The following is a 26,151-nucleotide window of genomic DNA, read 5'->3' on the forward strand; positions in this document are numbered from 1 at the left end:
GGCCACCACCAGGACCAATTTGGGTAAATTTTCCAAACCTGGGTCCCCAAATCCGTTTCGGAGTGGACGGGTTGATGACGTCATCAAAAAACCTTCAAACCCTAATATCTCTACAACCGTTTGTCACAAATACATGATCCTATACATTTTCTTGATCAGCGTTTCAAGATCTATACAATGAAGGCAGCAGGAATACAAATCTCTCAAAAAAAGTTTTTGTCTTCACGGGTCACTCCTGACGTCAGCAAAATTTTTAAACCCTCCTATCTCAATAACCGATCATCAAAAGCACATGATCATATAAATTTTCCTGATCAGCCCTTTAAGCTCTCCACAATAGAGGCAATGTGAAAACAAAATTCTAAATTTTTTTAATGGATGAGTTGCTGACGTCATCAAAATTTTTATCCTGCCTTAGTGGATTTTTCCACGGGCCTTATCGACTAGTTTTAAAAATGCTTTAGAATCAAATCGAACGTTCAAAACGTTCGATTTTTAAAATACTTTAGAATCAAATCAAATACTTTGTATTCAGCTGTTTGTATTTTCGTTTGCTATTCACGTTTAAAGATGTTGATCGCTGGAAAACGTAAAAACAACCACAAAAGTTTGCGTGAAAAATGTCAGGCCTTAAAGGATTTGCAAAAAGGGATGAGTATTAAAGATGCTGCACCAAAATATGATGTACTGAAAAACACTTTGTCAACGTGGGTCAAGAATAAAGAAAAACTTATAGATGTGCTAGAAAAAGGAACCAATGTAAAACGACAAAAGTTGAGAACAGGTACCATTAAATTAGTATACAAGGCTGTTCTAATTTGGTTTCAAAGCATGCGAAGTCAAAATGTCCCAATATCTGCAGCCATGCTTCAAGAGAAAGCAATTGTATTCGCCAAAGAATTAAACGTTGAAAATGTTCAGGCATCAGATCTTTGGCTACGACGTCGGAAGGAAAGAAACCACATATCTTTCAAGACCATATCAGGAGAATCAAAATCAGTTTGATTAATGGGTGTTGGCAAACTTCTATCCCTACACTTTCGTCAAACTACGAGCTTCAAAACATTTATAATGCTGATGAATTTGGATTTTTTTACGAATGCCTTCCAAATAAAACGTATCAACTTAAATCTGAAAAATGCTCTGGTTAAGTAAAATATGCATTACTGGCTTGGCAGCAGCTAATGCCATTGGAGAAAAACTACCGATGTTTGTCATTGGCAAGTCTAAAAAGCCACGGTGCTTCAAGAACATCAGATTTTTACCATGTCGCTATAGAAATTAATGCAAGAGTTGGATGGATAGTGTGTTGTTTGAAGAGTGGGTAAGGGAGATGGATAGGAAATTTGCTGATGAAGGCAGAAAAATCCTTTTTCTCCTTTGGGGAGAAAATGCGTGAGCTGTGAGAAAGTGACCCGTGATTTTAGTACCGTGAACTCATATAGTCACTCACTCAAGCGTATTATAATATAGGATATTCCTGTTTTTTCGTTGTCGTTGTTTTAAAACCCCCTACCCAGTTTGGAATACAGCAATAAATACTTTTTCCTCCTTTCTTTATTTTACCTGGCCCTGATTTAGACGAGCTTGCATAATTTTCCTCGCTCATTTTTAACACTACTAGTTGTCGACATAAACAACTTTACGAAAAAACATGCTTTCATAAAACATATTTTTTGTTTTTAGGGATAAAAATTATTCAGCATTGATGGTATTTCATTATTGGGTATAGTAGAGGCGTGTAAGAGTTGTGAGGAGCTTTCCGTTGGATTTTCCCTGTTAATTTCGCTTTTACGTAATAATCGCGGACTACCGTTTAAGTTTTTCAAACGAGAACTTTATCTTGATGTATTTACAATTATAACTACGCTTAGCTAAAAATATAACTCAACATAAAACAGGATAACAAGATTCAGGCATATTGAATACTTATTAAGCTAAATGTTTGGAAACTCTTGCAAAACTTGCTATAACAACACAACAGCAATAGCAAAAATAACTACAACAACAAATAACACATGAAAAAGATCTGGATTAAACAATTTAAGCTATCAGCTTTACATATTTTTTCTGTTCTGAATTTCATAGATTTTTTAAATTTAGCTGCAATTTCGTTAAGACTCGTCTCCACAAGGCTTATATGATTGTCTGACGATAATTTTATCATCATTATTTTGTCTAATGGAGATAAGACTTTGCAACAATGCGACTTGACAAATCATCATTCAAACCATAACACAATTAACGTTAACAGATGTAACATCAAAGAAACAATTTATTTCACATTTTCAAAATGCGACGATTAAATAACATTGGTAGAAATTAATATCCGTCACAGTTAAAACTTTCTGTATTCGAGAACCAGGATTCCGGAAAGAAATGGTCACAGCAACAATAATTAACAATGCAGAATAAGAAAAGAAAACCATATAAATCGTACTACTTTTTACAAACAATTACGTAGAAAATTTCATGTTCTACCTTATATTTACTATCTTGAAGCGAAATTGAAGTTTAAAGTAATCTCATTTCCGGTACTGTACTCGCACTTGATATAACGGAGCGTTTACAGAACCAGACAAAAAAGCGCTAACAATAATAGAATTTACGATTTACATCTCTCTGTCAGTTAAAATCTCATCATGTAATACGTGATCAGACTTCTGTAGCAACGTGGGTAGTATTCTCAGTTCAGTTGTATTTGCAACACGTAAAGATACACAATGGAAATAACTATCATTTAATTTTCCCACACATCTAAAGAAAGACAATTTTACAAATATTGTGTAAGTTTGTGCATCTTTTTAACAATAAAGTCCAACCGCATTACAACAAAATGACTTGCATCCGAATTGTAATAGCTCAGGGTTTTAAAAGTTTGTGTTTGTGTTTCGTGGCAGGTTAAGTGTTCTCAGAACTCTTGCTAGATATAGTTACCCCGTATACCTGAACAACCATTAGTTAATATTACGCACAAACAGTTACGAATTAATATTTATACACGTCTAAAATAATATCTAAACCTTATTCTTGTTCCTCTACCTATCTTCGGCAATCGTCGATCCTAAAAAGAGAAAGAAAAAAAAGCGATTTTTAACAGTTGCCACAACGATTATTATAGTCTATAGTTATTTAGTTGTCTAACGCCGTCAACATTTAACTATGGTTGAAAAAATCAAGGTAATACATAAAACTTCAGAAATTATGTTAAATGCCACCAGAAGTGAAAATTAAAATGTATCTTTGACAGGTATCTAATAGGGTCATACAATAATTACGTAACACCTAAATGTGCGATTTTTTACCACTCGCCCACCCTTCAACGCATCTTTACAAATCTAGTACAACTCAGCCACCCCCTTGTTACGTGATATTTCGAATCTTAAGACCCTATCTATTCATTTCCTATACTAACAAAAACCTTCATGTAACGGATAATCAGGCAAACTAGTGCTCTAATATGAGAAAAAGATATAACAGGGCCATTTATTCAGCACACGGGATGTCATTTTTGCGTAAGCAAAGAGGCAAGAAACAAATTCAGGAATGTAAATCATACACTAAAATAACTAAAAATATCCGTAGTACATAAAATTTTTCTCCTTCCCCACTTAAATTTTCGTAACAGTTCGTAACAAAAAAGGTTCATACCGACACCCCTCAGACGTTACGTAATTATTGAATGGCTCCCAAAGATGTGACTTCTGCAAAATAAATGTTTTAATATTACAAACCGTTACGGAAGCAAGATTTCAAGTTTTACAGTTTCTTACTAATTTCACTGATAATTACTTTGTCTATAATCTGTTGTTAGATGTAAAGGAAAGGCGAACAAACAATTATTTTGTGGTAGCCAGAAACTAAATTTTAGGCGAGAGAAAAAATATATAAAGATTTCTAACTCCTAAAATCTACTAAGAAAACTACTATAACAAATACCCCAGTGAGCACATAACGTTATTAAAACGTTAAAAAAACGTTATATTTTGGTTGTAACGTTATATACCCAAATTGTAACGTTATATTAACGTTGTCGTCTCAAACCCATGACGTTATTCCAACGTTAAAATAACGTTTCAAATTTGATAAAGCATTTGCAAATTAAGGGCTAGTTAAATAACTTTAAAATAAACGTTGCTTTAACGTTAAGATAACGTTACTGTTGCAACGTTTTAAAACAGTTTAAATTTAACGCATATCAACGTTAAAATAAAGTTTGGGTTGAATGACAACGACCGGCGTTGAAAGACGGCGACCAATTTCAAACCGAGCACCAAGTTGGTAACGTTGCTTCAACGTTAAAGTAACGTTCAAAACGGCGTAATACTAACGTTAAGGAACGTTATAAAGACGTTTGCGTTGAAAGACAACAAACGGCGTTGAAAGACGGCGTCAAACTTTAATCTGAGCGTGAAAATGTAACGTTATATAACCGTTGTAATAACGTTTGCGTGATGTTTTGTACAGTACGTTGAATGACAGCTACCGGTCAGCTAGCATCTTTGACCTAAGCTAACATCTCCGACTGGTAAAATCATATAAAAAATTATCACAAAAAGAACTTTTTGTCACGGAAATTTTCCCGTCGTGACATTAACAGTCACTTACAGTGAAAATTAAATTAAGGGTAGTGTTACTGCGCGTTGTTGTTCGGTTCACATAAAAAGACAGAATTTTGTAAGATTCAACAGTTTCTTTCCAATAATAAAGTACAAATCCTCAAAATCCGTAGTAAACTGTTCTCGCTGTTCACAACGCTAAGCAACTGTTTTACACAGAAATACAACTCTTTTTATACACAAAAGTGACACAAAAACATAACAATTACTGCACAGCTACGATACGCACGACTAACACACACAATGACATTAGCGCACCACAAGGGACAACTCATACACACAAACTATAATTGTCTCTAAACGAAATCCCATAGGGGCCATTTCATCTGGCTCCCCTCAAGTTCATCTTGAAAATTGTGGCTCCTCGTCGGGGATTCGATATTCTAACAATTGTATCAATTTCGTGATTGGTCGATCCAATATTGTACCAGCACGGCTACCAAGCTTCACGCTACAACTCCGAACCTTTCCATCTGCACCCGTTTTTACAGCCACCACTCTTGCCAGTGGCCACCGTCCTCTTTCACAATCCTCATTTTGCACCATCACTATATCACCGGCAGCAAAATTTCGTTCGTTTTTATTCCACTTTGTTCGTGTCTGTAGTGAACACAGATATTCGCATTTCCATCGTCTCCAGAACATATCCAACACATACTGAGCTCTTTTTCACTGTTTCCTGCAATATAACGACGCTTCTTCAAAATTACCAGGAGGCGGTAAAACTACCTTTGATTTTATCGTTAGAAGAGCAAGTGGTGAAATTGGTGTTGCACTGTTTGCATCGCTGATTGCTTCGACGCATAAAGGTCTAGAGTTAACGATACTTTCTGCTTCTGTTAAAATAGTGTGCCGCGATTCTTCACTCAAACGCGAGCCATTATGATTGAAAAGATCTTTTAATATTGCGCGCACAGATCGAATCTGGCGCTCCCATACTCCACCCATGTGCGAAGCAGCAGGTGTATTCCTCTTCCAGAGAATCCAATCACAACCAACACTTTTAAGGAATTGTTTAACTTTCGCATTGTCCATTTGTTTTAATGCCTTTATGAACTCGGTCTTGGTGCCGACAAAGTTAGTGCCGTTGTCGCTTCTCATCGTTCGAATGTTTCCTCTTCTAGCAACAAACCGTCGCAAAGCTAGAATGAAGGAGTCAGTTTCCAAGGTGTTGACAACTTTAATATGGACGGCTCTGCTCGCCAAACAGGTAAAGAGGCAGCCATATCTTTTTACAAGCTTTCGATATGGTTTTATGACCAATGGCCCAAAGAGATCCACTGCGCAGTATGTGAAAGGTGGGCATGCGTCTACTCGATCTTTGGGTAAATCTGCCATGACTTGCTGGCCAGCTCTTCCCCTTAATATTCTACATCGTACACAATGATGAATCAACTGTCGTACTGCTGAGTTGATGTGTATGATCCAATATCCACGTTGCCGAATTTCTTGCAATGTTATTCCTCTCCCCGAATGGTGAGTGTTTTCGTGGCACCATCGGAGCACAAGTTCGGAAAACCAACTTTCTTTGGGAAGAAAAGCAGGATATTTGAATTGATACGCTTCATCCATGTTGCAAAATCTTCCACCAACTCTGAGAATTCCATCATCGTCAATGAAAGGACTCAATTTGTATAATTTGCTGCATTCTTTCAAAGCACTTCTTAATTTTGTCGTTTCGTCGATCTTGTCTCCATTCCTTTGAAGCAAGAGCTTTAATTTCAGAGGCAAAGTGTTGTTGTTGTACTAATTTTATTAAACATTTTTCGGCTCGTTGAAGATCTTCAACGCACAGCATTGGGGGACTCGCCTTCTGGCTTCTTCTTGTCATCCCATGACTTGGGGCTTTTATTTTCATCTTCAGAATGTCGATAAATCGACCGACCAAGGCCATGACCCGTATGCATTTCTGTAGCCTGGAAATTCTTCTCTCGAATGTACATAAGATTCCAGAATCAGTTGCTGAAACAAATACTGAAACGCTACGTTTAAATTCGGGATCATCAGTGACACTGTTTTTCGCTGGATCGTAGGCAGCTGGCCATGCTTCCCTTTCTTCCCAGAGAAACTGAGGTCCCTTGAACCATCTACTACTCTTCTCTACATGTTTCAAACTTATGCCTCTCGAGGCATCATCGGCTGGGTTTTCATGGGAAGGAACGTAATTCCATTGATCCAACGAAGTATTTTCTTGAATTTGTTGAATTCTATTTGCCACAAAAATATGAAAACGTCTTAATTCGTTATTAATATAACCCAGTACTACGTTGCTGTCTGTCCAATAACATTCGTAGTCTACGACAGGCATTTCTTGCTTCAACATTACTCCGACCTTTACGCCCACAGTTGCTGCTGTCAACTCCAACCTTGGTATTGAAACCATCTTTATTGGAGCTACTCTCGATTTTTCAAGGAGTAAGCAGCAGTTAACGTTTCCTTCTACATCTCTGATGCGAAGATACGTAGCAGTTCCGTAACCTTCATTGGATGCGTCTGAAAAATGATGGAGGGACGTTGACTCGATCTCTTTGAAATGAAGTGGCTTGACGCATCGGTTAACTTCCAGTTTTTCAAGAAGGACGATATCTAATCGCCATCTTTCCCAAGCGCTTCGAAGAGGTTCAGAGATCTCTTCGTCCCATGATGTTTTTTCTTTGCAAAGATTTTGCATAATTTTTCTACCCTTCAACAAGAACGGCGCTGCTAATCCAAGCGGGTCATAAATTGAGCTTATGGTAGCCAACACCCCTCTCTTCGACAGAGGTTTGTCTTGCATGGTTATGCGAAAACCTAGTTTGTCGTCCTCTATCGACCAATGAACACCGAGGGCCCTTTCGATCGGCAGCGATTCGTTTTTCAAGTCCAGGGACTTATGTTCTTTGCGCGTTCTTCAGTAGAAATGGAATTGATAACCTCTCTGCTATTTGATATGAACTTTGTGAGGCGGAAGCCACCTTTGCTGCAAATTTGTATCGTTGATTTGATGATTTTGATGGCTTCTTCGATACTTTTCACGGATTTCAAAAGATCGTCGACATAAAAATCCTTCATAATAACTTTCACAGCCTCCTCACCAAATTCACTTTCGTTGTCTGTTCCACTTCTTTTCAGGGCATAGTTGGAACAACTTGGGGAGGAATTTCCACCGCATATATGGACAGTCATGCGATGATCTACCAAATCTTTAGAGGTATCCCCATCAGGCCACCAAAGGTATCGCAAATAATCCCGTTGATTCGGCGGCACCTTAACCTGATAGAACATGGACTCGATATCCGCCATAAACGCTACTGGTTCCAACCGGAATCTACACAGAATTCCAACTAGCAGATTTGTCATATCTGGGCCTTGCATGAGTCGTCCGTTCAGGGAGACGCCTTTGTATGTAGCAGTACAATCAAATACTACTCTGATCTTCCCAGGCTTACGCGGATGATAAACTCCATGGTGGGGAATATACCACACATGACCAGGTTCCCTTTCAACTTCCTGCTCTGGAACCATCTCCGCGAAACCTTGGGTCGTCAGGTTGTTCATGAACGTGAGGTAATCCTCTTTGAAGATCGAATTACTTTCAAGCTTCTTCTTGATCCATTTCAGCCTTGCCAAGGCCTGACATTTATTATTTGGAAATGGAAGTTGGTTTATTAAAGGCAGCGGGAGTTGATATTTTCCATTTACAAATTTTACTTCCTTTTCCATTAGTGATAAAAATTTTTGGTCGTGAATGGATACGTAATCACTTTTAATATTCTTGAATGCGTTCATTTCTGAAAAATCAGCATCGTACATTCTTTTCAGCATCCCCTCAATTGTTACATCCCGTAATTCATCTTGTTGAATTAGGTGAAGTGCAGCAACTTTGTCAGTGGAGGAATCTTTCACAGCAATTCTGTTGCATCGAATTTTCTGCTTCTCCCCTTTGCGACGAAGCACAGGTCCGACAAGACTCCATTCCAACCTTGTTTTTAACCCATATGGTCCATTTCCATCGGATGGAATTACCTTTATCGGTTCTAGCGCTTGTGGGCAATTGGCTCCAATAAGCAAACCAATCGGTATTCCAGGATCGTATTTGTGAAAGGAATGCTTTATATGTCGCAAATGAGGCCATTCAGCAACTTTCTCGCGAGTAGGTATTTCCATGGGATCTATTGGAAGATGTCTGTAACAACTCTGTATTGTTACTTTGAAATCTCGTGTAATGGGCTCTACCATCAAGCCGGTTATTAGAGAAGAATCTTCACGACTCTCGCTTGTGAGAGTGTTCACGACGATCGTCGACGAAATACCGGTTAAATTCAAGCGATGAACGATTTCATCGGTTATGAACGTACCCTGACTGCAATTATCCAACATAGCATAGGTGGTGATTGACTCAGCAGACTTTGGATGCGACAACACCACAGGCACTACAGACATGCTGATGATTTCTACGTTGTTATCTGTCTTGCAACAAACAGATTTCTTCGTTCTTGCAAATGCATTTGAGATTTCAGGCTCCTCTTATTTTCCTTGTCGTTCTTGTTGGTCCTCTTTGGTCGGATGAAACCATGCAAAATCGTTGGGTGCCTCTTTTTGCACGTCTTGCAAGACAATTTGTTTTCGCAATTTCTTGCTTGGTGATTGCTGGTAATTGGTTCCAAACACGCGAAACAAAGCTTCTTCTCCCAAACAAATTTGTTTCTTTCCTCTACGTCTATTTTCATTATTTTTCGACAATCTTCCAATTTATGTTTGTTCGAACAGTAGAGACATCTCTGGTGACGCCCGTCAGGTTTGTTTTAAGTTTGGGTGGATCTTTCTTGTTTTTCACGTCATTATCCTTTTTATTCTTCAATTCACTGATGGCTTCTCTAGAGTAGAGGGGATCATTTTCAAGCGTTGTCTCTTGCTCCATGAAGTCAACAAAATCCCTCAGCTCCGCTTCGTGATGGTTTTTCCGACGGACGTTGAGAACCGTCCGATTCCATCTTTGTTGCAAGGCTTGTGGGAGCTTTGATTGAAGTTGTCTGAGGACTTCTGGAGAGTTTAGTTCGCTTTTTATTTGTCTCTCCAAACCACCGTAGCATTTTATGAGGAACGTATAGAACTTTCTGAACGCTTCAGAATCACCAGCACGGAGAGTGGGCCATTCTCTGAGCTCCTTTCTGTAGGCATTTGCAATTCTGAATTGATCACCGTAGGTTTTCTTCAGAAGATCCTTTGCTCTTGAGTAGCAATGTTCTGATGTATCATATATACAGCTTTTGATCAATTCTTTTGGCTCACCAGTTGTGTAATTGATCAGGCGAGTCAATCGACCTTTATTACTTTTGATCTTGGTCTCAACAACTGCTTCAAATGTGGTCATGAAGTATTGGAAGTCAAGCACATTTCCATCAAATGGGTCAATTTTGATGTCTGATGCACTTTGCTGTAGCAGTAATTCGCATAACACCCTTTCTGTGTTATTTCCAAATGGGTTTGGAGATTCCTGCTCATTGTTAATGTTCCAGTCTTTGTTAACATCAACTGAATTATCGACCACTTGCGATTGCGCGGTGTTTTGTAGCACATCAGGAAGAAATTTGGGAATTTTCTTTACCAACTTTGGATGACTTCTAGCGCCTTCATAACCGGAGCCAATGACACCTATACAACCATGATTCACCCAAGATTGGCACTTCGCATATGAGCGGATTTGTTCATCATCCGTGTCCAATGGTCTTGAGAAATGACTTTTTTCATCTTCGTCCTTGGCTTCTTAATATATGCTGAGTTTTGCTTCTGCCAAAGCAAACTGCTCTTTAAGCTCCAATCTTTTCATGCTTGCTTCAGCTTCCAGTTTTGCTTCTAAAAATGACGCCTTTGTCTTCAGTTGCGCTAACTCAGCCTTTTGATCCGCAGCACGACTACGCAAGGAAGATACTTGCGAACGACCTGAAGATCTTGTCTCTTTCGAACGTGTCGAGGGCGATCCGTGCGATCTATGCGACTTTCCAACTGACTTCGGGTGAATAATAACATCAGCTTTTAGGCTGGTAGTTGCCCGATCAACAACGGGGAACTTATGATTTAGAAGTTGTGAATCCAAGAGCGTCATCTCTCAACAGAGCATTTGTGTTTTCGTCAGCGTGAAGCTTTGATTTTTCATACTGGTTCCACGCCCATTCATTTCTTTTTAGCCAATCATTACAATGATGCTGAAAGAGTCGAACCCTATCCTCAAGTCTAGTCAATTCTGCATTTAAATCTTCCTTCAGTTCTTCTGAATTCGCTAATGCCATACATTCATGGCTGTAAGCTTTAAATTCAGACAGTTTTACGCCAAGGATGTCCACGTTGTTAAAGATGAAGGCATAATTTTCATCCGATAAGGCAATATCCATTTCTGCAATCAGTCGATCAATCTCAAGGAGCACCTTTCGCTTGAATGATTCCTTCAAGGAATATATATTCCTTTCCCTTGCTAGTCATTTTCTTGGTCCGAGCAAGTGGGAGAGTATCTGAATAAGACATGATATGACGGAAATAACGTCACCAAGACTACAGCAGCTTGAACCAAGCAGAACCAAATGAACGTTGGTTGGAGAACACGAGACAAAGAATTGCCTCACAACAGCACAGGACGACGGGAATACCAAGATTGCAGCACGTCGAAATGTGGATATGACGGAGATAACGTCACCAAGACTACAGCAGCTTGAACCAAGCAAAACCAAATGAACGTTGGTTGAAGAACACGAGACAAACAAATTGCCTCACTACAGCACAGGACGACGGGAATACCAAGATTGCAGCACGTCGAAATGTGGATATGACGGAGATAACGTCACCAAGACTACAGCAGCTTGAACCAATCAGAACTAAATGAACGTTGGTTGGAGAACACGAGACAGACAAATTGCCTCACTACATCACAGGACGACGGGAATACCAAGATTGCAGCACGTCGAAATGTGGATATGACGGAGATAACGTCACCAAGACTACAGCAGCTTGAACCAAGCAGAACCAAATGAACGTTGGTTGAAGAACACGAGACAAACAAATTGCCTCACTACAGCACAGGACGACGGGAATACCAAGATTGCAGCACGTCGAAATGTGGATATGACGGAGATAACGTCACCAAGACTACAGCAGCTTGAACCAAGCAGAACCAAATGAACGTTGGTTGAAGAACACGAGACAAACAAATTGCCTCACTACAGCACAGAACGACGGGAATACCAAGATTGCAGCACGTCGAAATGTGGATATGACGGAGATAACGTCACCAAGACTACAGCAGCTTGAACCAAGAAGAACCAAATGAACGTTGGTTGAAGAACACGAGACAAACAAATTGCCTCACTACAGCACAGGACGACGGGAATACCAAGATTACAGCACGTCGAAATGTGGATATGATGGAGATAAGGTGACGTCAGGGGTTTGGTGACCAGGCGTGAAATAAAAACGAAGGATGTTTTAGTCGCTGACTTCTGTTTCGGATAAACTAAAAGAAAATTGTTGTATTTGCTCACCGAAATATCTTTTTGCTTTCTTTGATGATCATCTTTTTGTCGAGAGTAAATTCTTCTTATCACGTCCTGTACCACGTATAAATTTTCTCGAACCACTACTACAGCAAGTTTACTACTATGTTACTGCGCGTTGTTGTTCGGTTCACATAAAAAGACAGAATTTTGTAAGATTCAACAGTTTCTTTCCAATAATAAAGTACAAATCCTCAAAATCCGTAGTAAACTGTTCTCGCTGTTCACAACGCTAAGCAACTGTTTTACACAGAAATACAACTCTTTTTATACACAAAAGTGACACAAAAACATAACAATTACTGCACAGCTACGATACGCACGACTAACACACACAATGACATTAGCGCACCACAAGGGACAACTCATACACAAACTATAATTGTCTCTAAACGAAATCCCATAGGGGCCATTTCAGGTAGTTAAAGATTTTCTCTTCGAGAGACAAATAATACATTCGATGGAGCGCAAAATTTTAATTATGGCCAATCGCACTTGGAGGTTTGTTCAAAAGGTAATTATAAATTTTACATGGCTAGTGTGGCCACGACATAAATTGGCGCGCAAGAGCTAACGAACTTCTTATCACAACGAATTGCGAAGTTGTCTGCACACACACATTTCAGTTCATTATCTGTAAGTAAGAATTTGGATATTATTTGTTTGCATTAATTTGTGTATTTATCTATCTTTTGTATGTATTTTCTTAGTGCAAAATTGTTTTTGTTTACCTAAGTTATGACAGTAAAGTAAATGAAGTACCTCATTTCCTTTACCAAGAAGTTTGGCAGATTTAAAACGTTGGAAAACAACTGAATTGCGTCAATTTTTACTTTATACAGGTCCTTTTGCTTTGCGTAGTGTGTTAGATGATCGTACGTTTATCCATTTCTTATCCCTTTGTGTTGGGATGAGGATGTTGTTGGATATGAAAAAGTTTTGTGTCTTATTATGACCATATTTTTTAGAATATACCCTGTTTTTTTCTAATGTAAATTTAATACCATTTTTTCTATAGTTGCAGGTTTTTTAAGAAAATAATGGTACATGCTCAGGTCAAGTGTTAGATGTGCTTTTGTGTGTACTGTATCAGTCAAATCTTCTTCCTTTTCACCTAGAGTTCAAGATGAAAGTACTTTCAAGATTGTCAAAATTGAACAATTATTACTTCATAAAAACAATCAATCAAATTGAAATGAAGATAATGCAGTAAAAATAGATATAGTAGAAACTGTCGAAAAACTCAACGAGATAGAAGAAAAACTTAAGATGCACCATACTGCCATCTTTTTGTAACTTCAAGTCATTATTCGCGGTAACAATGAAAGGTTTTAGGAAACGTTTTTGCACATTTCGATGGAACATTTCCGTGGTTAAGCACATACCCTTGCCAATAAGTGTTAAATACCCTCTTCTATCAATATCCTTATTAAATTTTAGCCGAAAAAAGCTTTGCTAGTGAGTTTATTATGTTTCTTGACATGTTGTCAACTAAATATAGATTACATTTGTTTATAGGCTTATGGCTAACAGCTTACAGTATGGTAATCGAATTGAACTATAATCGGTGATCATGACGCACATTAAAATAGAGCAGATCGAGCAAATGGGGTCGGAAACAACAGTAAATACAGACATTTTATGTACATATTTAAAGACATTATTTAATCATATTTTTATGACCATTTCAAGATAATTTTTAACCATATTTTATATGCATATTTGAAAGCATTTTTGATTTCCGTCAGCGAAGGCGGAATCTTTAAAATCGCCTGAGGAGATAGATAGAGAGATAGAGAGAGCGCAGCTAGGCTGGACGCCCGAAACTTACCCAGGCTAAATATTTTTTTCTGAGAACGAGGCTAAAATGAGTTTTAAGCCAATAAGAATCCTAACAGTGCAACAGATTGTTTTATTATCCAATGAACAATACTTTATTTTAAACTTTATATGCTATCGAAAGTTAAAGCTCGTGCAGTGTAGCATAATGAAGATCGTCTTATAATGCGCCATCTTTGATGTTACGTCATTTCTTTCTGTACTATTTTGCAAGCACGTAGACTAAAGCTATATTCAGCAGAGCGTAATTAATTATTCATTAATTTTATTTTTTATTTATTGAGTTGTATTTTAACATTGCAGGTTAGTTACAATAATAATTGAGAATACTCAATAATTTGTTTACCCCATAATTCTCCGTTTTCAAGATCAACTTCAAATTTTAAAATCTTTTAGGCTAATGGCGGAAATCTTTAAGCCCCTGGGCTTCTTGTTTAAATATATGTTTTGCATATATTTAAAGATAATATATTTTTTTTCAGAATTGTTTTTTCATAGACTCCTTTATTTCCTAAAGTAAAGTTTTGCAAGTAACGTCGCATACGAACTTTGGAGAGTGATTCAACGTAATGATAACGTTAAAATAACGTCGCAAACGAAAAGGTTATATTAACGTTTATTTAACGTACGTTAATACAACGTTATATGAACGTTTAAATAACGTTTTTGATAACGTTATTTTAACGTTTAATTTTGACGTCAAATTTGTTTCCAAGATCCCTTCTTTTAACGTTATTCTAACGTTACGAATGGACGTTAATTTAAAGTTAAAATAACGTTGTTGTGCCCACTAGGACAGTGGACTCCGGGTAACTCGAACACCGGTTAACTGAAACTTTTATTAGCTCATACTGTTTTCTACGGTCCCTTGGACGTTTCTTAATACTTCCTTATAAAAACTGCTCGTTAACTCGAACCCCGGAAACTCGAACATTCGTATTCTCGAACCACTTTTTGGTCCCCCTGAAGTTAATTTCTTCGGATAACTCGAACTTTTTAGTGTCTAAGTTCCCCCTGAAGTTAATTTCTTCGGATAACTCGAACTTTTTAGTGTCTAAGTAGAAAATAAATGTTCAAAAAATGAATACTTGTATGTAATGTAGCCAGATATTTATCACAGATTTGTACAAAAATAAAAATTGTTCTTTACATGTTATTCAACATTTTTCCCGTTTTGGACTTCAACTTTCTCTTGTTCAATTATTTTGTCGCTATCACAATAGAAAGAAAGATATTCTATTGTTTTTAATTTAGCTACCCATTTGGCAATTGTGTAAAAATACTCAATTATAAATAATTCAAAACTGGTACAGTATACTCTCGTTCGTTAAGTAGGTCGCTCAATGGAGCTAGAAGAAACGTCCTACTTAATCGAATCTCCTTGTAAGTAAGATTTTCATAAAATGGCTCAATTTGTCTTAGTTATCGAGATAATTTCAAAATTTTTGTAAAACTCAATCTAGAGGACTCACTAAACACAGCTTATAAACAAGACACAATGATATTCGGGTTTACTTTTTATATTGCATTCAAAACAAGACAAATTGCTTAGAGCAAGGGGGTTTAAACCTCTCTTTTAACCTCCTTACCTAGAATGAGCTGTTACTTCATTTCCCACCAATCTGGAAACTTTGACCGTTAACGATTTTAGTACAGCCGTATCAATCGTCATAGAGTAGTTCATCACGATGTCAATGGCATCAAGTAATTGAGATGTGGTTGGTTTCTCCAAAACAGGAGCTGCAACTAGATTATCACCTTCCTCTGATGAAATGATTGCATAGGACATCCAGTCCTACTTAAGCGGAGTTTTTGCTACAAGGGGCCAAAGAAAGTGTAATACTTAGCGAGTGTCCTACTTATCCAGGGTCCGATTTAAGCGTAGTTTTTTGCTTGAAAAGGTTTCGCAAGTTCAAGGGAGCAAAAAAGTGTACTATATAGGGGGCGTCCTACTTATCCGAGGTCTGATCTAACGAGAGTATACTGTATCTATAACAGACTGATTTATCCTTTGGCTCTACTGTGTTGTCGTTTCTCAAAGTTTTCAGGTGAAAATTCACTGATGTTTATGCAAAAAACATCAAATTTTTATTACTTTACGAATATTTTTAATATACAAACATTCTTAATGTTTGTTCAAGACTTCTTTCGTACCATAATAGCTGTTACACGTAAAATCGAATAATAGTGAGAACCTTTAATGGAGCAAAACAAGCCAGTCGGTCTGATCTTCAAAATCAACACCGGCATCGTGAACTTTTATCAAGCAGCCATGCCGCAGCGCAGTTCGCCTCTCCTTTAAAGAGGCACAGTGAACATAAAAAGTTCTTGCAGAACAAACTGCAACTTAAGTAGTTACTCTGATAATTGTTTTTTTCTTTATACGCCTGTTCGAGGTAAATGTAGATTTCATTTTTGGAATAACCTTCTGACCAAATCAAGAAGAATGAAATATAAAATGTGAAATGTGGAGTAAAACTATAGAATTGTTTGCATTTACTTATTCCTTACGAATAAGTAAATAGTGGAAATGTGCTAACGTCGTGTAACAATTAAACGATCAAATAAATAAGTAAAGAAAGACTTTGAAAACTTACTATTTCCCAAAATTTACACCTAAAAATGGAACAAAATTAAATTAGTATGTAGTTACTTAAAAGCATTGATTTAAAATCGATCTTGACATATAAACTCACCTAATATTGGCTGTATTGTTTTTCAAGGTGAACATTTTCTCTGCATCTGCTGCGTGATATGGTATGGTCGAATCAAGTACACCTAAAAAAACATAATGCTGGCGACAAAAAAATACTATGCGCGAAATATTTCGGAGCAATATGTGAGCAAATTGGGGGGCGCGAAATTAAAAAGAGACCATACTAGTCCGGGAGCTACCAACGGATCTTTTTATGTCATTTTCCTCAAAAGGTTTGATACTCTCAATCTATTGTTTTTCAGGTCAGTAATTAAAATTGCTTTGTCAGAGTTTTTAGGGTTCCTCTAGGTTCCAGGGACCAAAATATAACACTCAAAAGACCCTAATAGTAGGCTGTAGTAGTACTACTATCTTCTGTGATAACAAAAATACAAAATCTAACATAAAATTTGGGTTCCTAGGTCGTGTCAGACTACTAACATAGCACCATAAAAATGGTTTGTTTTCATGTCATGAGCCTCATGGCTGAAATTTCTCAGGTCCTTAATTTCCCACTTACACCTATGAATACAAAAAATACAAGTCTAACATCAAATTTGGGTTCATGTCCAAGTCAGACCCCTCAAAAAGGTTTTTTGTAAAAGTAAAAAATATGAATTGATCAGTGGATTAAGGTTTTGTGGACAATTTACAAATTTACAATAAAAAATGTATTAAACAAACACATACATTAAAAACATAACAACCCCTAGCAATTGCGTCGATGAAGGCTGTAAGCATAGGCAAGATTATATTATGCTGGGCATAATATCAGCACTAGGTGTTTGAAACAAAATAACGTTAAGGAGCTTTAGGTGATGATATAACGCTCTTCACACGGCAATTTTTCTAAAAGCTTATTTGTGCATTCTGGCAGAAAATCTTGAATTGTCTTTTACATTTACGACAGATTATATCATTAATATTATCAGTTTGCAAAATTGCGATACCCACAACATCTTGTATTTTTTCGTAAGCTGTTTCTAGGTGCCAATACTTCTGAAAAGTTGACTAAACCGTTTATGTAAGTTTCAGCACACAGCCTACATTCAGCACATCCACCATAATTTATGTTGTGTGATATTTTCTTTCTTGTTGCCTCAAAACAAAAATATATATTTACTTGTGATTTTTTGTATTTATTTCTTTTTGTTTAACACTAGCTATACTTTATTTCCTAATTTGTTACAAGTTTGTTAAAAGATATCGTTAACACGTGTTTACTTGTCATTGTTGTAATTGTTTGTGCATCTTCAAACCAAAAGCATCTAGCCAGGTACTCAGCATACACACTACAGTTACATTTGCACCAAGTTTTTCTTTACTTTTTAGCATATGAGAAGTTTTTTAAAAGTATTGTGTCACAAATAAAAGGTGAGAAGTACCTGTTACTTTGATCGCACGATGCCATTTGAGTTATATTGAAGAAGAACTACTTTGTTCATCACTAACATACTGCCAAGCAGTGAGCGGGGGCAGTATGTTAGTGATGAACAAAGTAGTTCTTCTTCAATATGACTTACACGCATTATACTCTATACGCATTATACTTTTGTCTAACACCAGAGGACACGATAAAGCACTTTTTAAAAGAAGCTGTAACTTGGATTTGCGAAAGTTCTCATTCACGAATCGTGTAATGACTTTATGGAATTCTTTACCTGAGGACACAGTGTCATGTAACACAGTGAATCAATTTAAAATGAAGCTAGACAAATTATGGTCTGATAAAGACCAATTATATTATTATGATCTGGATATTACTAATTTCATATATTAGATAGGGAGGAGTGTCTTTGTGAATGGGGTGTTTAAACAATTTTTTTTTTTTTTTTTAAATTAACTTCACTAATTTCATTATTATCATACTCTTTTCAAATTTTATTTATAATCTAAAGCAAAGTTAAATATTTTACCAATTACATTTTAAAAAGTATTAAAAATTTAAAATCATAGTATTTCATGCCTGGTACACAGATGTATTCGAAATCGCAGTGTAAAAGTATTTACTCAAATTGACTGAGAAGCCTCCTTGTTCAATTGCTTTTAGGTAGCTGCTATAAGGTTTATTCAAATCTTATCCATGTTCTTTACCGAGCTTCCATTCTTGTCCAGGGAGTTTATTATTTAATTATTTTTATTTTCTGTTTTTTTTTATCTATTTATTATGAGCTGACCCTAGAGGTTGTTGTAACCTGAAATTATTGTCAGAATACATTATACTATACTATACTCGCCCGTCATGATCAGAGGTCTGATCAGGGTGAAGCATTCTCTGTTGAGAATGAAATACGGATGTGCTATGATAAATATTCACCTATATGTATACACACCATCCGGATAAACATCTGAGTACATCACTAACATATTGCCGCACGTAGTGTAGTGGTTTCGTCTGCGGCTCCCAGTTCTGGGGACCGTGGATCGAATCCCGCTCACTGCTTGGCAGTATGTTAGTGTTGAACAAAGTAGTTCTTCTTCAATATGACTTACACGCATTATACTCGCCCGTCATGATCAGAGGTCTGATCGGGGTAAAGTATTCTCTGTTGAGAATGAAATACGGATGTGCTATGATAAATATTCACCTATATCCACTTGAGTTGTCAGCTGCCTTTTTTCACCATCAGTGAGAAAACAAAAGTAATGTTTAAAATTTTTGAACAGCTTCGATAAACTTGTAAACGATGCAAGGAAAGTCAAAAATAACGTGAATTAATAAATATTTTCTTCACAAACAAGTAACTATAAAAATCTTCGTAATGCTCATCACCATATTTGTTGTTGATAAAAAAATGCTGTGCTTGCAAAAAAACTTCTGCATTATCTTTTTAACATAATTTCAAAAAGCTGTACACACAATCTCATTGGTTAAGTAAGTCTGTTGTACCAGGGCCTCGTACGCGTTTCATCCTCATATCAAAAACACGCTACAGGCCATGGGAACGAGGTTGAAGATTAGGGTCTTTTTGAGTGATAATTTTTGTCCCTGGAACCTAGAGGAACCCTAAAAACTCTGTCTGACAAAGCAATTTTAATTACTGACCTGAAAAACAATAGATTGAGACTATCAAACCTTCTGAGGAAAATGACATCAAAAGATCAGGTAGTTCCTGGACTATACAATTTAAGAACTAAAGGCCGATTTCCATTTAACGAAAACTGAGCGGGCGTGGCGGATGCTTTCCTCTGAGCAGAAGATTACTTCTTACTGACACAATCCGCAGGAATGTGCGTTTCGTTTGACCTTTCTTCGGCGTCTCCGAAAAATGGAGCATTTGTGCTGATGCGTTCATATGTGAAGCTCTTAGCATAATTTTTTATTCCCCTGAACTAACGTTCCCGAAACTTTTTTATTTGCATTGACTAGCGAAGTATCGTTTACTACGAGGCCAGATTTTGTTCAAAAATCGACAAATAATGGCACAAATACAACTTTTTCCGTAGAGCCAGTTACAGTAGCAAATAAATATTGTTAACACATATTTTGTTAAACAAGGGAAATTTTTTTGTATTTTTGACTAGTAGCTAGCTAGAATATAGCTACAGAGTGTTTGTGAACTATATATCCAATAGCCTGCATAGCTCTGCTATAGCTAGCTAGCTAGATGTTGTTGACTTTTTGAGTTAACTAGCTATAGCTTACTATACTGTAAAAATTTTTTTAAAAAAAAACAGTTAATGCTTGACCTGCGAGCACAGGGGAGAGCGTCTGATTGAACCCACTGTATCAGCCAGAGGGGAAAACTAACTAAGGGGTCATCTACAAAATTCGTAGCAATTCGTATCAAAAAAATTCGTATATGCTATACGAATTTTCTTTTGCCATACAGTAATTAAATTCGTATGAAATTTTTCTAAATTCGTATAAAATTCGTACGAGTTTTTAATTAAATTCGTATGAGTTTTAAATTAAATTCGTATGAGTTTTAAATTAAATTCGTATGAGTTAAAAAAGTACGTATGAGTTTTAAATTAAATTTGTATAAGTTTTAAATTAAATTCGTATGAGTTAAATTCGTACGAGTTTAACAAAAAATGCGTATGAGATTTTAATTAGATGCGTATGGTTTTAAAAAAAAGAAAATCGTTTGACATTGTATTAAATTCGTATATGAGTTTTAAAATAAAATTCGTTTGAGTTTTTATAATTAGATGCGTATGGTTTTTTTTAAAAAAAATCGTATATAATACAGTCCAGATGTAAGCTTACGCGTACGCTCAAGTTTCACACCTTTTTCTCGGAGGCGGTAGTTGTTTGTCTTTTGATTTTAATAATTATCTTGCGAGTCTTGTAAGTCATTAACTTGCGCGTAATAAACAAGGGATTATTGAAGAAAAATAGCTTATTATAACTGCGCGTAACTATTGTTAAATAGTGTTAACTATTTCCAATAGCATAATTGCAAATGTTATCAACTCTATCAATGTGACACGAGAAGCCATTGTTTAATAGTTTTATTAAACAAAGGTTTTGCGTGGAAACTAAATAAACTAGCGAGAAGGCATTGTTGGTTGCGCGGGTTAAATAAAGCTTTTAAGCGATAGAAATTATTATATTTTAACAAAGATTGAAACTTTAATTTTCATAGAAAAGCTTTTTTAGATCGCATTTTGAAAGTTGAAAAACGGCGATAGAAATGTTTTTTTAGATCGCATTTTAAAAGTTTTAAAACGAAAAACGGCGATAGAACTGTTTTTTTAAATCCCATTTTAAAAGTTTATAAACGAAAAACGGCGATAGAAATGTTCTTTTAGATCGCATTTTAAAAGTTTATAAACGAAAAACGGCGATAGAAATGTTTTTTAGATCGCATTTTAAAAGTTTAAAAACGAAAAGCGGCGATAGAAATGTTCTTTTAGATCGCATTTTAAAAGTTTAAAAACGAAAAGCGGCGATAGAAATATTTTTTTAGATCGCATTTTAAAAGTTTTAAAACTAAAAAACGGTGATAGAAATGCTTTTTAGATCGCATTTTAAAAGTTTAAAAACGAAAAGCGGCGATAGAAATGTTCTTTTAGATCGCATTTTAAAAGTTTAAAAACAAAAAGCGGCGATAGAAATATTTTTTTAGATCGCATTTTAAAAGTTTTAAAACTAAAAAGCGGCGATAGAAATGTTTCTTTAGATTGCATTTTAAAAGTTTAAAAACGAAAAGCGGCGATAGTAATGTTCTTTTAGATCGCATTTTAAAAGTTTAAAAACGAAATGCGGCGATAGAAATGTTTTTTAGATCGCATTTTAAAAGTTTAAAAACGAAAAACGGCGATAGAAATGTTTTTTTAGATCGCATTTTAAAGGTTTAAAAACGAAAAATATAATTCGTATGAAAATTCGTATAAATAAAAGAGTATAATTCGTATGACAATTCGTATGAAAATCGTATAAAATTCGTATTAAATTTTTTAAAAATCGTATAACTATTTAACACTATAAGAATTTTATACGATTTTTATACGAATTAAAAGCAATTAAATTCGTATATATTCGTATAAAATACCATACGAAATTTGTAGACGACCCCTAAGCGAACACTGCTTATTGGACGTACTACTCCTAATTAGCAGAATAATCCAGCCTATTTGGATGAAGAATGCCTAATCTAACAAATACAAAATCATTGAATTCTAATTTGGCGAATTACATCATTCGTTTTCCACCATTTTTGGGATCCTTAGTTAGCAGTTTCCCTGAATGCATATCAAATAACTGTGTTTGAGCAACAATACAATAAATTCCCATTTAGAAAACATTAACAAAACATTTTTTTCGCAGACTCCAATATTTTTTTCTAAGAGTTTATTAGGTAGCTAGCTGCTTTACAGCTTCTGGCCAAGTATGTGTTTTTTTTGTTTTAGGAGAAGAAATGGTGATGTGTTGGATTGCTAGCTAGGAACATTGGTTTCCACAATTTGTTTTTTGTCAAATAAAGTGTACACAATCTGTTTTTTGTCGAATAGTGTATTACATTCTCTGTACCAAGAATGTTTACAGAACCTTGTTTTAATCAATAAAGCTTACAAAGTGTAATCGATACTATGGAATTTATTGTTAAACTATTTCAAAGGAGAAACTAAAAGGCGTAGGTGATTGTAACTTTTAACCAATTAAGGAGCTTTGAAAGTTCTTGTGTGAAAAACGATGAAAAAGAAGAACAATGTTGCCATGTGTATTGATTATCTCTTGATACATTTGGAAATATGATGTGAAGTTAAAATAACACCAGAGAATCATGCTGACTTATTTAGCTAAATTTAGAAGTATTGGAACCAAAAATATGTATATATAGCTATACTTTGAGATTCTATATAGCTATTAACAAGTTTTGATTTACACCTGCTTTTTCGTGCTTGCTCAAGCATTTTGTAGAAGTCCAAAAAAAGGAATTTAAGCTATATGGATAGCTTAAATTCCTTATTTTTAGATTTTTTAAATGCAACACTGAAATTAAATTTAACTATTATCTTTTTTTCAAAAGTAAGTTTTGCCTTTGCGTTAACAATTATAAATGTTGAAATTAACTTTTGTCGTTTTACAAGCTATTTGAATATTTTACAATATGTACCCTTCCATCACACAAATTTATACAAGAAAAAATTTAGGCCATAATGCCCAATGCAAGAATGCATGAAATGAAAAGAAGTTTTTGCTGCTCATTTATTTCTAATACAACGTACAGTTATAATAAGGAAAAAATGTTGTATTTATTATAGTGTATTAAAATTGTTTATCTTATGAAGTTTATTTCATATTCCTGTACAAGTTCTTTTTCTTGCATCGACAAATTTTCATGGCGATATTTTGGTTGATTTATAAGTTTGGATTGTGTGAGTGCTCAAACCGATTAATTTTCTTGTTTCCATTTCAAATATTCTGTGGGAGCGTAAAAAATAAATGTACACAAACATGGCTGCTGATGACGATAGGCTTTACCTAGGAAGATCGAAATTAATCTCTATTTTTATCCTCCTGGCTAAATTCAGACACATTGCATCACAGCGTATGTTTTTCTGCCCACTTGTTCAGCTTTTGTTGAGTGGAAATCAGCCTTATATATAATTACCGAATATTTCAAACATCAACAAAGCTTTGTCGCTTAAATCTCTCCACAATTCTATTCCTTGTATTGACGATGTTATGACTCTGGTCACCATGGTTGTTCTTTTTTTTAATACGCATTTTTTATCGTTGGTTGCTGGTATTGGTTTATTGATCTGAAAAAAACCCTTTTCATTAATGATATTCTACTTTTTCGACATGTGTTTCCAATAAAGTTGTAACAGCAACTTTTGTACAACTATTCGACTGTTGTACAACTGCTCAACTGCTTTTTATGGCAATCGAAACCGACCCTAAACTTAAGGATGCATGCACGTGTAATGCACCATGGCAATAGAAGAAAAATCTTATCAAAGGTACGTGCTTACTAATTTTATTAAAGGAAGGTCTGTACTTTTCATAAAAATTTTTAGTAAAGTCACATATTTTAATAAAGTCACAAGAGAATATGATTGACATATTAGGCGGCTTTCTAGTTGAGCGGCTGTTGTACTTGAACGCGTTCTGCTCAAATGGAACCCCCTTCGCAGGATCCTCATTGATCACATAATATATTTCATTATAAGTCTTGTTTTATAACTTTGCATGGTTTTGTTTAGCCAATCAGTCTTTCATGAATGTGGCTAAAATTCTCAAACTTTGTAAAAAATTCTCCAGTAAATAAATTTTCCCAAACCTTGCCTGTTGTGATGTTTGTTTGGATGTGTTCTGGTGTTTTGAAGTTCCAACAAGAATTCCTATGTAGACAATGGTACATGTAAAAAATCATGGTTATATTTTTTTTATGGTCAGAAATCCAACATTATTAGGACATTTCTTTATCTAAAAATTAATGTACCTGTTTGAGGAGAATTTTTGCAATGTATTATTTCTATTTCTTGAGGGAGGAGGAAGTAACGGCAATTTATTATGTTGTGGCTGATATGAAAACTTCTCTCTTTCTGTCATTTGGTTCTTCTTAGCCGGAAAATGGAACTCGTTTTTACTATTATTATTTATTAAATGATTTTCTGTTCTTCTATCAGATGGGTTGTAAATAAATTTCCCCTTGGATTTGGCTGTAATTTCTTGCTCGGGATAGGGTATACTGTTGGTAAAGAAAATAACATCATCATCATCGTTACTTCGTAGATCTAGTGGATCAGCGTAAACAGCTTGGCGTTGACGTTTTCGACAACCAAAAATCGGAACAATAGGTCTACCACCATGTTCTATGATATAAAAATTAAGAATTTCGAAATTTTTGCATTGTTTGAAACATAACAACATATTTTGCTAATGGAAGTATTTTTCTTATCCGTGATTAAGTTTTTGGAAAGAGAAACACGACTTTGTTTTATTTTTCATGATAGTAATTTTTAACTTAATAACATGGTAAATACCTCTGCTTTTCCTTTGCATTTCACAATGCTTTCGTCAACGATTTTCTTTGTTTTGACTCCTGTCTGGATTGCCCGTGTTTGTTTTGATGTTGTTTGCCGCGTTCGAATGTTTCTTTTTATGCCCAGTCTTTTATTGGCAATGACTTCATTTAGCACCGGGCTAAGTGGTCCCGACACACGACGTACAACATAACTAGCACCCTTCATACTTTATCGATATTAAAAGTCCGACAGACGTTCAGTCATACTTCTCCAACCAAATGGACCCGACAAATGAAACCGCATTATCCGACATCCTCTCTATATAACAAATACATATTTTTTCTGTCGATGGTCATACCAACGTAATATCGCATAATACTGCATAATACCTTCATAATCCATAAAAGATACATAATTTTTCTGTTGATGGCCATACCAACGTAATATCGCATAATGCTGCATAATACCTTCATAATACTCTCTGTCGCTGCGTAACAAATACATATTTTTTCTGTTAATAATCCATAACCAACGTAATATCACATAATACTGCATGATACTGCATAATACCTTCATAATTCATAAAAGATACATAATTTCCGCTGTTAGTTGAAGTCTGAATGTACTTATAATAAAAGAAATGAGTTGGTTCAAGAATGCAATTAGTAAATTATATAGCGCTGTCTCAACGCCAGTAGCAGCAACTCGCGATGCTCTTGCAGGTCGACTACAGAGCGTGCGAGATACTGTTAGGTATTATTATAACAGGGCGAGGGAGCAAATTGCTGGAAGGGCAACGCTGCACGATGAAATCGAGAGAGAAGCGCGAGAGGACTTTTACGATGCTGGAGACATACCATACGAATACAGCGGAGTCGAAGACATCAAGCACATGTTCCCACAAAAGAAAAACCGATCCGAAGGAGTCGAAGACATTCAGCATATTTTTGATGAAAATGACACACAGATGTTGGAAGACGGAAATCGTGTCAAGACATGGCGGTTCAACAAGAACCTTAATCAGCCACTGGCGGAGGCCATCATACGAAGA

The 26,151-nt window shown here is 35.8% G+C and overlaps 2 protein-coding genes across 2 annotated transcripts in view; both read right to left on the bottom strand.

Moving 5' to 3' along the window:
- Positions 1-26,151, bottom strand: part of LOC130623829 (uncharacterized) — a 96,147-nt gene that overhangs the window by 58,862 nt on the left and 11,134 nt on the right. The window lies entirely within an intron of this gene.
- On the bottom strand, positions 1,912-25,238 carry LOC130623827 (spermatogenesis-associated protein 22-like). The gene is made up of 8 exons (XM_057439356.1): positions 25,119-25,238; positions 24,575-24,947; positions 24,413-24,473; positions 23,741-23,891; positions 16,678-16,759; positions 16,579-16,597; positions 3,024-3,064; positions 1,912-2,757 (listed from the first exon to the last, which is right to left on the bottom strand). The coding sequence occupies exons 1-8, from the start codon at positions 25,135-25,137 to the stop codon at positions 2,613-2,615; spliced, it is 891 nt and encodes a 296-aa protein (XP_057295339.1). The 5' UTR covers positions 25,138-25,238; the 3' UTR covers positions 1,912-2,612.

This window comes from Hydractinia symbiolongicarpus, chromosome 13, assembly GCF_029227915.1.
Source record: "Hydractinia symbiolongicarpus strain clone_291-10 chromosome 13, HSymV2.1, whole genome shotgun sequence".
Lineage (NCBI taxonomy): Eukaryota > Metazoa > Cnidaria > Hydrozoa > Anthoathecata > Hydractiniidae > Hydractinia > Hydractinia symbiolongicarpus.